Source organism: Bos indicus x Bos taurus, chromosome 23 (genome assembly GCF_003369695.1).
Source record: "Bos indicus x Bos taurus breed Angus x Brahman F1 hybrid chromosome 23, Bos_hybrid_MaternalHap_v2.0, whole genome shotgun sequence".
Classification (NCBI taxonomy): domain Eukaryota; kingdom Metazoa; phylum Chordata; class Mammalia; order Artiodactyla; family Bovidae; genus Bos; species Bos indicus x Bos taurus.
In genome coordinates, this window is record NC_040098.1 from 4,307,131 (window position 1) to 4,320,487 (window position 13,357).

At 47.0% G+C, this 13,357-nt stretch overlaps 2 protein-coding genes and 1 non-coding gene across 19 annotated transcripts in view; 1 reads left to right on the forward strand and 2 right to left on the reverse strand.

The window, feature by feature from the left end:
- The window catches only part of BEND6 (BEN domain containing 6), a 63,535-nt gene extending 51,991 nt beyond the window's left edge, over nucleotides 1-11,544 (reverse strand). For all 3 annotated transcript variants that reach the window (XM_027524541.1, XM_027524542.1, XM_027524543.1), the window contains exon 1: nucleotides 11,212-11,544. The gene's annotated coding sequence lies outside the window, so the exon portion shown is untranslated. The remainder of the gene's footprint in view (nucleotides 1-11,211) is intronic.
- Nucleotides 8,036-8,163, reverse strand: LOC113882331. Its single transcript, XR_003508344.1, has one exon. It is a non-coding gene; the product is annotated as a small nucleolar RNA SNORA18 (small nucleolar RNA).
- Nucleotides 11,545-12,014: 470 nt separating the features above from the next.
- The window catches only part of DST (dystonin), a 520,430-nt gene continuing 519,087 nt past the window's right edge, over nucleotides 12,015-13,357 (forward strand). For 9 of the 15 annotated variants that reach the window (XM_027524344.1, XM_027524350.1, XM_027524347.1 and 6 more), the window contains exons 1-2: nucleotides 12,015-12,228; nucleotides 12,771-12,832. In XM_027524344.1, the coding sequence (XP_027380145.1) occupies nucleotides 12,048-12,228; nucleotides 12,771-12,832 (243 nt within the window). In that variant the 5' untranslated portion in view covers nucleotides 12,015-12,047. The remainder of the gene's footprint in view (nucleotides 12,229-12,770; nucleotides 12,833-13,357) is intronic. The other 6 variants (XM_027524346.1, XM_027524351.1, XM_027524370.1 and 3 more) reach the window with 3 other exon arrangements.

Consider the following 13,357-nt stretch of genomic DNA (forward strand, 5'->3'; position numbering starts at 1 on the left):
CAACTCTCGGAGTTCCCTGAGACTCTCGTCCATCGAGTCAGTGATGCCATCCAGCCATCTCATCCTCTGTCGTCCCCTTCTTCTCTTGCCCCCAATCCCTCCCAGCATCAGAGTCTTTTCCAATGAGTCAACTCTTCGCATGAGGTGGCCAAAGTACTGCAGTTTCAGCTTTAGCATCATTCCTTCCAAAGAAATCCCAGGGCTGATGTCCTTCAGAATGGACTGGTTGGATCTCCTTGCAGTCCAAGGGACTCTCAAGAGTCTTCTCCAACACCACAGTTCAAAAGCATCAATTCTTTGGCGCTCAGCCTTCTTCACAGTCCAACTCTCACATCCATACATGACCACATATTATATTAGAATTTATAAATAAAATATATACTATTATATTTAAATATATTAAATGTAATCTATATTAATACATTCTATATTTTGATCCAGAAAACACACACCTGCAGACATACCCACACACATACATCTAAAACAAAATTTCAGGAAATATACTCATTTTTACTGCATGTGATGCATTCTCTCAGTTTTTATTCTATGTACTGTATTTTGTTTCATTTTAATAAGGGATGATCATAGCATATTAAATTGATTTCACAACTCACTAATGGATTATAACCAATAGTTTGAAAAAGAATATTCCAAGAAACCTTCAAATTATACAAAACATATCTGAGAAATAAGAGAGAACAGAGAACTTTGTAACTAATGAAGGCAAATGAATTTAATAAAAATATAAATTATTAATGCATTTAGGTTTACTTTTAATATGTCATTAATACAATTAATTCAGGAATTCAAAATACAAAAGCCACCTCTTAAACTGTAAGAAACAAAAGGTACCACATTTAAAGAAATAGCAAAATAAAACTTAAGTATTCTTCCAAATTGCCAAAAGTTTTGTTTTCTATACATATTAGTTTTAGAATGTGTAGACATAGGAGGTCCCTTTCAGTACTCAAGTCAGAATACAAACTGAGAACTCTCCTCTCAGGGAGTTCCAAAGTGCCAGGAAAATAATGGCAACATATTTCTAAATATCCAGTGCTGGTTTAATGCTCTCTGTGAAATGGGCTACCAGTCTGAGCTCTGCCTCTGGCAAGGTGGGACATGGGGGTAGGAGACGTCCATATTATTTTTTAAACTATATATATACTGGAGGAAGTTCCTCCTGGTTTCCCTACACCCAGCTGCTATGGTCAGAATGGGTGCCTCCCGAAATCCATATGTTGAAATCCTCACCCTCATTGGTGATGGTATCAGGTGGTGGAGCTTTGGGGAGGTGATGAGGTCATGAAGCGGTGGGGGGCCTCATGAATGGATTAGTTCCCTTGTTAGAAAGGCTTCCAGGGGATCCTTAGCCTTCTGCCGGGGGAGGACACAGTGAGGAATCGGCAGTCTGCAGCCGGAAGAGGGGCTTCGCCAGCACCTGACCATGCTGGCACCTGATCCAGGACCTCAGCCTCCAGAACTGTGAGAGGAACATTTCTGTTGTTTATGAGCTACTCAATGTCTCGTATTTTTCTATAGTAGCTTGAACAAAGAAAGACATCAACCTCATATTCTGCACTGAAGTCTCTCTGCTGCTCCTGACTTAGTGGGAGAGCCAGGTGCAAAATGGCCCAGTCTCCAACTCTTCTGTAATGAGACAGTGAGACCACTTCATTTTTATCCTGATGTGTTCAGGAAGAAGATGTTTACAGCAGAGCGGTAATAGTGTGGAAGTCAGAGGCTGGGAGCAGTGGAAGACAACCTTCACCTGCTCCACAATGTCACCTGTCCCCTCTAATGTCTACAGAAAGCCTGTAGCCACATAGAGAACAAACTTGTGATTGCCAGGGGGGCAGGGGGATGGAACGATTGGGAGTCTGGGATTAGCAGATTTAAACTATTACATATAGGATGGATAAATAAGGTCCTACTGTATAGCACAGGGAAGTATATTCAATATCCTGTGATAAACCATAATAGAAAAAATACAAAAAAGAGTATATGTGTATAACTGAGTCACTTTACTGTACAGCAGAAATTAACATTGTAAATCCACTATACTTCAATTTAAAAAAGCCTATAGCCGTGTGTGTCTGTGTAGGACCGTCTAAAAGTCTGCATAAGAGAGTATATGCAAAACTCAGAAGGACTCGGATAAGTTTTCCCATGGTTATAGGGCCTCCAAAATCTTTTCTAAGGAATACCAGTCTTTGTGAGTATTATTTTCCTTGGCTATTCCTCTGTTATTACTTGTCCCTTCACTCTACACTCTGATATTTATGTGCTTTTCCCAATTTATCAGAAACACAAGTGCAGAGTCACGCCTAAAGAAGAGTAAGAATCAATGAAACGTTCTATATTAGGATAGTTGTTAAGTCATGTAAACCATCTTCCACTTCACATTTTTTTTGATTAATGTAGAACATTCTATTTGTCTTGAAAGTTGACTGCAAGATGAGATCACTATAATTTTAATAATTTTTAGACAAATTTTAAAAATTCATAAAATGTAATCATTCTGATGCAGGAATTAATGCCTATGCCTAAAAATCAGGAGTGATTCAACTTTCAAATATTAATCTATCTTATTGATTATAACATAAAGGACAAGCTAATTTCTCTTTGAAATATCTGCCCCATTCCCTGGTGGCTCAGCTGGTAAAGAATCCACCTGCAATGCGGGAGACCTGGGTTCAATCCCTGGGTTGGGAAAATCCCCTGGAGGAGGGCACGGCAACCCATTCCAGTATTCTTGCCTGCAGAATCCCATGGACAGCCCTGGTGGGCTACACTCCATGGGGTCACAAAGAGTCAGATACTACTGAGCGACTAAGCACATACCCTATATCCTATATTAATGTTGTATACTAATGAAATTAAGTGTATACCAATTACCAATGTCTCTATTAATTTTGTACTTTAATAGTCTTAAAAGTTTAGATCTGAACATAATTAATCTGCTGAGTCACATACTTCAGATAATTTACTTAATCAATTGTAACAAAAAAGTAGGTGCCCCTTCACCTACTATCAGTAATTTTTTGGCTCTAATATTCTTTCACACACTGTTGAAGCAGTATTCCATTCCGTGATGAGGAAGCCCAGCACACAGAGTCCTGAGCCCTGTGAGTGAGGGCAAGAGGTGAACAGCGATCACACCAGCCAGCTTCCGGGGCCCCAAGACCCAGACCAGGTCAGCTCGCCTGGGCAGACCACCAGGAGGCGGGGCACGAACTGTGAGCTCGCAGTATCTCCTCAAAGTGGATTCCTGCTTCACTGCAGATGGACCCCAAATGAAACTGTGCCAAGAGCAGTGCAGAGAGGGACCAGAGACACTCTGGAAATGGCATTGTCTCAAGTCCGCTCCTGTGTGGAATGTGTGTATGTCGTACCCCAAAACCTTCCACAGCCTGTGGGGTCGGTAGGGAACCTGGAGGAGATGCAGCCACCAGACCCAGAGACGAGGACCCCTGGATGGTGGACTTGCCCACTGGGGTGAGGCAGTCCCGTAATGAAGCAAAGGGCCTCGTGAAGTGGGGGAGTGTGATCCCAGGAACAGGTCACAGGACCCAGCGTCCTGGGAAATGAGGGGCAGGGGAGCGGGGCTCACAGGCACGGCAAGGGGAGGGGAAGGCAGAGTAGTGGGAGGACGGGGCTGAGCTCCTGGGGACGGATGGCAGTCTTCCACACCACGTGCACGAGGGCTCACTGCTTCAGGCGTGTCTAACTCTGCAGCCCCATGGAATCCTCCGTCCACGGGATTTCCTAGGCAAGAATACTGGAGCAGGTGGCCATGCCCTCCTCCAGGGGACCTTCCTGACCCAGGGCTCAAACCTGTGTCTCCTGCATCTCCTGCACTGCAGGCAGATTCTTTACCTACCGAGCCACCTGAAAAGCCCATTCCACACTTCGGGCAGGGTTATCCTGGCGGGATTCAGGGCCCCAGTTCTCAGATCCCCAGGGAACACTGGGTATTGAAAAGCCTCACAGCTGTGGCTTAAGCAGGATACAGGAGGAGTGGCTGCTAAATTCACTAGGATGTCTAGGAGTAGTTTCCGGGAGCCTAATACTAAGTCCTTGCCTCGCTCTTTTTAAAAATTTTTCTTATTTTTAGTTTTTGGCCACACAGAGTGGCACATTCCCTGACTAGGGATGGAACCCCAGCCCTCCACAGTGGAGAGGGAGTCTTAACCACTGGACTGTCAGGGAAGTCCGCCTGCCTCTGTGTTAAGCTTTAAGATTGTATGGAGATCCCTGCAGACTCTGAGCTGAAGACTAAATTCCAGGACCAGTGTTTCTGGCTCAGAATGGGCTTCTGCCTTCAAACATCTAGCTGTCTGTGGAGTGGCCCTGGATTAATTAATTAATTAATTAATTAATACAGGTTTCCCCTCTCAGGGTTGAAACTGACATCCCAATAAAAGTTACTGAAGGAGCCCTTTAGTTCCTCTTCAAACTCATTTAAAGTTGCAGGAGGACAAGGAAGCTCAGAGCACACTGTCTCTGCCTAGCTGTTTCCCTGCACTGGGGAAGCATCCCTGAGCTTGTTTAATTACAGCTGAGAGCTTCCTCAGTTCATCCTAGTCTGAAGATGCTTCAGACCCTTCTCCCAGTCTGGGACGGGGGTGGTCCCTGATGTGATGTGATGCTGATGGATGAAAAAATGATTTGATGGTGCAGAAGCCTTGGTATATCTGTGTGGCTGTGTATGGTTCTGAGGATGCTCTTTTTGGTAATAACTCCTTAAGAAGCTGGTGAAAACTGTGGATCATGTCCCTCTAAAGAGATCCACAGTTTTACATATAATTTCAGGTCCCTAGAATCCTGTTTGTGAATCCCAGATTAAAGACTCCTACAGCACAGATAAGACCAGCAAGAACACACTTTAGATTTTTGGCTTTTGTCTTTGAAATATAAATTTTACTATATCCTAATTTAGTGAGTTTGCTATTTGTTTTCCTATTTTACTACAAAAAGTATTTTGGAACCATAAAGTCATGTTAAGATAAATTTTTTCTTTCTGTTCCTAGATCCATGGGATGCCATTACACCTGGATAATTTCAATAACATCTGGAGCTGTATGTTATTGACATATCTTTTACTAATTCTCAGTTACTCATTCTCTTTTCCTGGGTACACATGCTACTTCTGTTCTCTTGGTGACATCCTTTCAGGCTACCAGCACATTGATGCATTAGTATACAAATCTGTTACCACAAAACAGTTAATGGAAAAGTCCTACAAAAACTATTGTAAGAAATGGAGATCCTTTAGTTAATAAATACTGCTGTCATTTTATTAAGAAATCTGGAATTTAATCCATAAACATTAGCTAATCAAGAATTTACTCATCTTGTAACCTATTTGCTTTGCTTTTTGTTTAGTTTAGTTGCTCAGTCTTGTCCAACTGTTTTGTGACTCCATGGACTGCAGCCCACCAGGCCTCTCTGTCCATGGGATTTCCTAGGCAAGAACACGGGTTGCCATTTCCTTCTCCAGCGGATCTTCCCAACCCAAAGACTGAACTCAAAATCTCCTGAGTCTCCTGCATTGGTAGGCAGATTCTTTATCGTAGAGCCACCAGGTGGGCTTCAACTATAAACCACTTGCTTATCTTACTTTTTTCCCTTAAGAATGTTGAAATGCTTGTAATGAATATGACAACTCTTATCTTGGATCTAGAAGGCAGTGACTTCTGCTTTCAACTTGCTTTGTATAAGTTGCCCATTCTTAGAAATGGTAGAAGTAGTCCACACTATCTGAACAATAATGAATAAGGTTGTGCAGTGATTTATAACTCTGAGAGCTTTATAATTTGATTTATGAACAGCTCTCACATCTTCCATTGGCAGTTCATACAACTATGAGTAAATTTTCCAGCCAAATGACTCAGTATTTTGCTGCATGACTAATCCCACACTCAGTGTGGAAACTATAGAAATGAATTCTATTTGCTTCTGGATAATAAATGATTACTTTCCAAAAACTGTCTGCAAAGCGTTACAGAGGAGATGAATTCAATTATATTGATGTTTTTAAACTCTCAAAGTCAGCAGACGTTTTCGAGAAGTCTGTAGTGTTCAGAAAAAAAGAACAAACCCCTTCCCCCGCCCAAGAATGATCATGAATTTTGCCACCGCTAGGACAACAAATCCGAATCTGACTCTAAAATTTCTAAAACATAAAAGAACAATTTGGGATGATGTCATATAAAATATTTTCTCTTATAATGATGCCTTTATTTTTCAAATTTTTATTATGGTAAAATAAAGACCTTTTATAGGACATATTTGCTACAAATAATATTTGGTATTTATTGCAAAGAATAATTCTTTTACCTTCAAATGCAAACTTTTCAAAGAAAACAGTGATCCATTCATATGATGGCTCCCCTGATTCTGGTGGCTGGAAACTGCCTCCTGGATTACATTAGATGCTGTAGTGATGCTCCCAAATGATGTGGCTCCTTGGACTTTCAAATCAAGGGCATGTATACGGTTGGCACAGCCCCTGGTCTCAGATTGTCATGAAAACCACTTGGGAATGAACAAGCATACAACCTTTCTCAGACTCCTCCCAATTCCTTTCACACCACTGATTTCTGAGAGTAAACAAGTTCAATCAAGAAGGTCATCAGTATGATTTCAAGTAACTTATTGCTAGAGTCATTCTTACCTCAATTTTTTTTAGGTAAGTCATTCTTACCTAAACTTATTATTATTTGAAATCAGTATGATTTCATGTATCTTATTGCTAGAGTCATTCTTACTAAATTTTTTGTTTTCCGGGGTAATATTCCAGTGGAATATCTCTGCATCATTACCAACCAGGTCATCCACTCACTTCCACCGAAGTTTGTAATAAACGCTTACAAATAGCCTCAGCGATATTCCAAGGTATTCTTTCTTTTTCCCTAAAAATCCTTCTTCTATCTGAACATTAGTAGCCAGAGCCGGTGGGGAGGAGTTGGGGTAGGGAGCCAGCACAACCAGTCAGGGCTAGTTTTAACTCTGTAGAGTCAGAGGTAGCCTGAGAGCAGAAAGAACAGGTCTGGGAGACTCAGGGGGCCTGAGGACAAGTAGCGGAACGACAAAACACACGGGAGAGGCGGTTGTCTTCTCCCCTCCCTTCAACTCTCAATTTCTCTTCCACTATTGGCTCCTTCTCCCAAGTTGTATCCTGTTCTGACGAAAGCACAATTATTGGGCTTTACTCGCATTTCTGCCCATTCATTCTAGAGCTAAATTTCTCCAAAGATTGTAGACATCGCTCTTGCCTCTTCTCCACATCCTAGTCCCTCTCCAACCCCCTCCCGTCTGGTTTCAGCCTCTCCCAGTGTGATGAACCGATTCCCTGGAAGGTGTGCACAGGGCTCTTCCCCACTGGTCCTCGGTGCTCTGACTCCTTACTCCGGATGTGCGCCTGTCCTGAGAAGCCCCTGAACCGGAAGCACTTCCTGCTCTCATTTTCCAACCCACAAGGGATTAGACGTGTCCAAAGTTCTGATATTAGTTCTTCTTCTTCTTCTTTTTTTTTTTTACTTTCTGCACAAAGTGTAAAGGTTTTCTTTTTAAAATTATTATTATTATGTGTAACAGGCAAAACTATTTCATTCAATAAAATTTTAAGGAATTTCACGTGTTCTGATTCTTTTCACTACCAATCGCCAGTTCTCCAAAGTCAGAATCTTCAAGATAGCCCTTTCAAACAGATGTTTTGCTCAATCCACAGCTGTCATGTCAGTGTGTCCACAATTCTTTTAGTTGGCTTCTTTGTTCTCCAAATGGAATATGGACACACTTGAAAGTTCCTCACCTGTAATTTTTGGGATCCAATTTCCTCAAGCAATTTACCATGTTTAGGGGCAGGAGATGGATCTGCATGGTTCTGAATTTTAGACACCCTCAATGAATGCATGAAGTTCAGATTATATTCATTCCTAAGCTATCACACACTAGAACAGCACAGATCATTGGGATATACCAATATCTATGATAAAAAAGTTTGGTCATTTTTTCATAGTTTACTTGGCAGTTCCGACTTACAGTTCTTTACCACAGATCTAATACATAGCTCTGTGATTAAAGGAAACCACAGTTACTCTATGAGGCATTTCCAGCAATGTAGGTTTACCAAAAAGCCCCATCAGGATAGACCTCAACAGATTTCAGTTCTTTCTACACTTTCTCTTCCTTTGTAATTCTGTCCACCTGCGTGACTTCAACTATAATTGTTGTGTGTGATTCCCACCCTTCTCTGCTTCTGATTCCCCAGCCAGGTTTCCATGGGTAATTTCACACGGATGACTTTCTGACAACTCTGCTCCTCAATGGGTCTGAACCTCAGTTTGTCTTCTTTGCCTTCACAACTGTTCCTTCATCTGAGCCCCAAACCTGAGTCATTTGCAATCCCTGTCTTTTCCTCAACTGGTCACCACACAGCTTAGGTGAAGACACTTCTTCTTGATGTTTCTTTCTGATGCACACATGAGGAATTCGTGCCATTCCTACCTCTAGGGAGGTACTGTAGAAGATGTTTCTGTCACCTTATTAAGCCCCTTACTCACGTTTATCTTTGGGAGCAGAATGACTCCGTGAGGAGGGTTCCTGGGGAGGGACTGGGACCACTGTTGGCAGGGCTGGTGTAGGAAAGGTCCTCTCACAGATGGTCCTGTCTCTTGCTCACTTGTGCTGCAGGCCATGTGGACTGGAGGGTGTCAGGCTCTTTTGAGTCCCTAGTCTTCAGGTGAGAAGCAGTACAGGTAGGGTTCCTTCCTGCCTCAGTGTTGGGAAGGACTATACTTCACTTGTGACTGGGCGGGTCAGCAGAATTAGGGGGAAAAGGGATAAGATGCTCCATCTTGGCTCTGAATCTAAGCCAGGCTCTTAATTTCCTTTTGAATCCTTGTATGCATTCTCAGTTTGGTTGAAAATCTAAAGGGAAAAAGGGCTGCAGGATGTATCATCTACATCCCTGATACCAAATTCTCTTAACTAATTTTCACAACTCATTTGTCTTGGGTGACAATGCTAACTCACTATCATAAAAATAAAAAAATTATATATACTTTTCCATCTTGATTTTTCATTCCAAGGTATGAAAGACTTTCTTCCTCCTCCATTGCTACCTCCAAACTTTAAATTTGTGATTTTGTTATATCAATTATTCTTTATTAATAAAAACCTACTGGAAAGAATAGGTATGAATTCTACTAAATTAACCAAAAGGATTGATTGGCTGATTTAATATTTATTGAATTCCACAATGCATTAGCATTGCACAACAACACAGAAAGAAGCAATTAATAACATGCCATCATTTGGATAAGGGGATGATAAATTAGCAACAAACAAGCCAGAAAATAAGAATAGAACCTAAATACCAAATTCTTTCAACGATTTTGTTAGCTTATTATTAGTATCCTTGAAATTTTGATGCAAAGAACAGAAATGAACAGCTCTAAAACGAAGTATCTATAATCTTAACTGCAGGGCGGTAAAGTATTTGCCTGCCAAAAGAGATAAATGATGTTCTTGTGTGCACTTGAAACTTACAAATGGCTGCAGTAAGACTCAGGATGATAACAGTTGTGCTCAAGTTATAGCTCAGAAAACCATAATTGCTATTTAGTTGCTTTTTCTTGTTATAAATGTACAGTTTGGGGCAAACTGGTTACTATGCTGTGTTTGTGCTCTTAGGCATGTTTCAAGGAGAGTTAGGCCATTTCTTCTCACTCAGAAATTTTCCTCAATAAGAAGGATAAAGTAAAGATGACCTTCCTATCTTCTGTGAGATATTTCTCCCAATGTTTGCAAAAGGTTAATTCCGTTTTGTTGTTGCTTTAAATTACTCCATTGTGCCTCTGCGAAGCAAAGGGATATGGAATTCTTCCTTTTCTGGTGTGCCCCTCACGGCAGGCTCCCAGACTTTTCCTCAATGACCCCTGCACAGTGGATGGGAATGTGGTGTCTCACTGCAGTGGCTGCAGAATCAGGAAACCTTTGAGCTACCTGCACAGATACAGTGCTACCTGTCAGCCCAAGAGCCTGGGACCTTGCTGGTAAGCCCATCCTGCTGGCACTCTGATCCACCATTCTCACTTTATACAACCACTGCAAGCAAGGTCCATCTTCAAACCAGAACATGTTGTTTTAAGAAACAAGATGTTCATAAGAAAACTCAACCCCATGTTTCCCGTGGTGATGAATCTCATTTAAGACATGCGCTAGGCAATGCCTTTTTGAGTGTCCCATAACACTTAGATGTGATGATGCTTAAAGGCCTTAAGAACATCAAGAGTTAAGCCTTTATGCAGAGCTGAACAGTAGATTACGTATAGTTAGAAAACTATACGGATTTTTATATCCTACAATCAAGTAACTAAACAAGAATTGCCATCAATTCTTTAACTGCTTTCCAGAATTTTACAAAATTACACGATTTCTTCAGCCTCCTAAATATTTGAGTTCACCTTAGTAGTTAGCAGAAACTCCACACATGTAGTAATGGGTTACCTTGTCATTCTAATTGCTGTTTCATTATTCAAGTAAACAAAACAAGCAAAACCCAGCCCCGCATGAGCAAAACCAGCCCCGGCTATGGGGCAGCAGCCAGCGGCGCAGAATCGGCCGGCCGAGGTCGCTGTTGTCATTGGTTCCGATCCGGTGCCCTGCGGCCGCTGCAGCGCCCCCTCCGCGCCTCCCGCGTCCGCACTGCGCCAGCGGCCCCGGGACAACCTCCAACTGCAGGATCGCTTTTGCTGATGACGAAGGAAGGGGAGCGGGCAAGACGGAGAGAAGGAGTGTGTGCCTTTTGAGTGGGACAGATTACTATTTCCTCCCTCTCCCTACAAAATCTCTCCTCAAAATAGAGTATTTACAAGTCAACCTCCAGCTTCTCCATCTGCTGGTTCCATAAACTGAAATTGCCTCTCCCTCCAGCTGCACTAAAGGAGGCGAGGTTTTAGGGTCAACGCATGGATGGATAGAGGGGGATGGCAAGTGCCCACTTCTCGGCTGCCAAACTGTGCCAAGTTAGGGGTGGTAGGGGTCACCTCTGCAGACCCAAGCTGGGGCGCGCGTCCAGTTCAGGGGGGCTGGAGAGGTAGGGGTAGGCCCCCTGTTCCGGGGAACCCCGAATCCCAGGGAAGGCCCTGCCTGGGGCTCACGCGTGGTCGTGCAGGAACCCCACCCCCGCAAGCAATCGCTCACCCGGCTGCATCCTCCGAAGCCCCAGCCGCGCGGGTCGGGGTGCGGGGGGGTGGGAGGCGGGGGCAGCACCGCTCGGAGGCTCCCGCCCGCGCCCTGCGGTCTACCCCCGGCTCCGGGGCGCCCCCTGTCGCCGGACTCCCCAGCGATCCGGCCGCGGGAGGCCAGGGAGGCGGCAGCCCGGTCGCTCGGGAGCTAAGGGGCGCCCGGCCGGAGCCCCGCGGACGGCGCGGACGGGCGGGCGGCCCGGCGAGAGGGCGCTGGGCGCTCAGGCCCGGGCGCAGCCGGGGGCCGCCGGAGCCGCCGCAGCCATGTCCGCGCGCGCCGCCGCAGCCCGGCCGTGATGTCATCGCGGGCCCCCGCCGCGGCGCCCCGCGCCCGCCCCCCGCGCCCCGCGCCCGCCCCGCCCCACGAGCTCCGGCTCCGGGGATGCTGCGGCCGCCGCGGCCGCGGGGCGATGCGCCGGGTCCGGGCGGGGCCGGCGGGGCCCGCTGGGCGGGCCCTCCCCCTCCCCCCGCGCCGCGTCTGCGGCGGGGCTGCGCCCGGGGGCTGCGCGCGGGGCGGGGCGGGGGCGCCCGCGGGGGGCGGGGGCGGCTCCCCGCCGCCGATTGCCCGCCGGGCCGCCGTCTGCTGAGTCATGGGCAGCGCTGCCCGCAGCCCGGGCTCATTCGCACAGCGCGGCGGGCGCGGGTGCGCAGCCATTGGGCCGGCGCGGGGCCGCGAGCGCCGGGCATGACGCGCTGAGCCTCGCTCGCCGCGCCGCGTGCGCCCCGCGCGGGTGCCTGTGCCGCCGCCCTCCGGTCCCGCCGCCCGCCGGCCGGCCGCGCCGCGCCAGCACCATGATCGCCGCCGCGTTCCTCGTCCTGCTGAGACCCTATAGCATCCAATGTGCCCTCTTCCTCCTGCTGCTTCTGCTGGGCACCATCGCCACCATCATCTTCTTCTGCTGCTGGCACCGCAGGCTCCAGAAGGCGAGGCATCCCATGAAATCGGTCTTTTCGGGTCGTTCAAGGAGCCGAGGTAAGGCGCGTCGCGGCGGGCTTCCTCGGGACCGGGGAGACCGCTCGGCGAGTCTGGAGAGGGGAGCGCGGTTCGCTCCCTCAGCGCCGCTGCCCTCGCCGCGTCCTCGCTCTCCCTCCCCCGGCCCGGTGCGCTTCGCTGTTTCAAGCCCCGGCCGCCTCCTCGGGTCCGCCGGGTCGTGGTGCCCGTGGCGCGCACAGCTCCGGGAGAGGGGAGGCGGCGGACGCTCGGGCTCGGCGCCTGAGCCCGGGGTGACCGAGCTGAGTCCAGGCTGCGGCAGCCGCCTCCACCCGCGCCCCCCGGCGCCGGAGCCTGGGGCAGGGAGACGTCGGGGCGCCCCAACTCCCCCAAAACTTTCCCTGAAACTTCTAAACTGATGGCCTAGCAGCCAACCCGCCCTGCGGTCTGTCCCCACTGCGTTCAAGGCGTCCGGAACGCGCCTTCCGGTCCCCGGCCCCCCAGGTAAGTCGTCGGTGACTCGGCAGGTGAAGAACAAGGAGTTAACTGAAGTCTCGTTTTTCTCTTTTTTTTTTCTCCCCTAGATGCTGTTCTGAGATCTCACCACTTTCGTTCCGAGGTAATTTATTTAGCGCGCACGCTCAAGGTCAGAAGAAGTTCTCTTTCCTGGGTACCCGTATTAATCATAGGCGTGTTTAGAAGCCAGCAGGGAGGGTGTTGTATTGCGAGCCCACAGCCCCCAAGCCAAAAGGGACATGTTTGCTTTGAAGCGACTCCCCAGCATGAGTTCCCGGGGAGTGGTTGTGACAGATTTCTTGTGTCGTGGAGCCGCTGTGCTGGAAGGGGAGAGACAGCCCCTAAAAGCCGCCTGACCTCAGGAACGCAGCCTTGCGGTGGCTGTCAGCTTCCTTGACCATCTGGAAGTGGCCGGAAGCTTTCAGGGCGCAGTCAGGCACCCGCTGCTGTTCACTTGGGTATCCAACCACGCTGGGAGCTTTTAAGGAGTTAGTGCAGGGCAATTTGATCCGTGTGTATTACCTTTTAGACTTGCAAGTTTGTATTCCTATTCACCCAGAAAGCGCTCCATGTTTTGCTAGGGACGTCTGATGACTTTTGCAAAGTGATGATGATAGTGATCCGGCTTTACCCTCAAAAGGTGAACCATCCATCC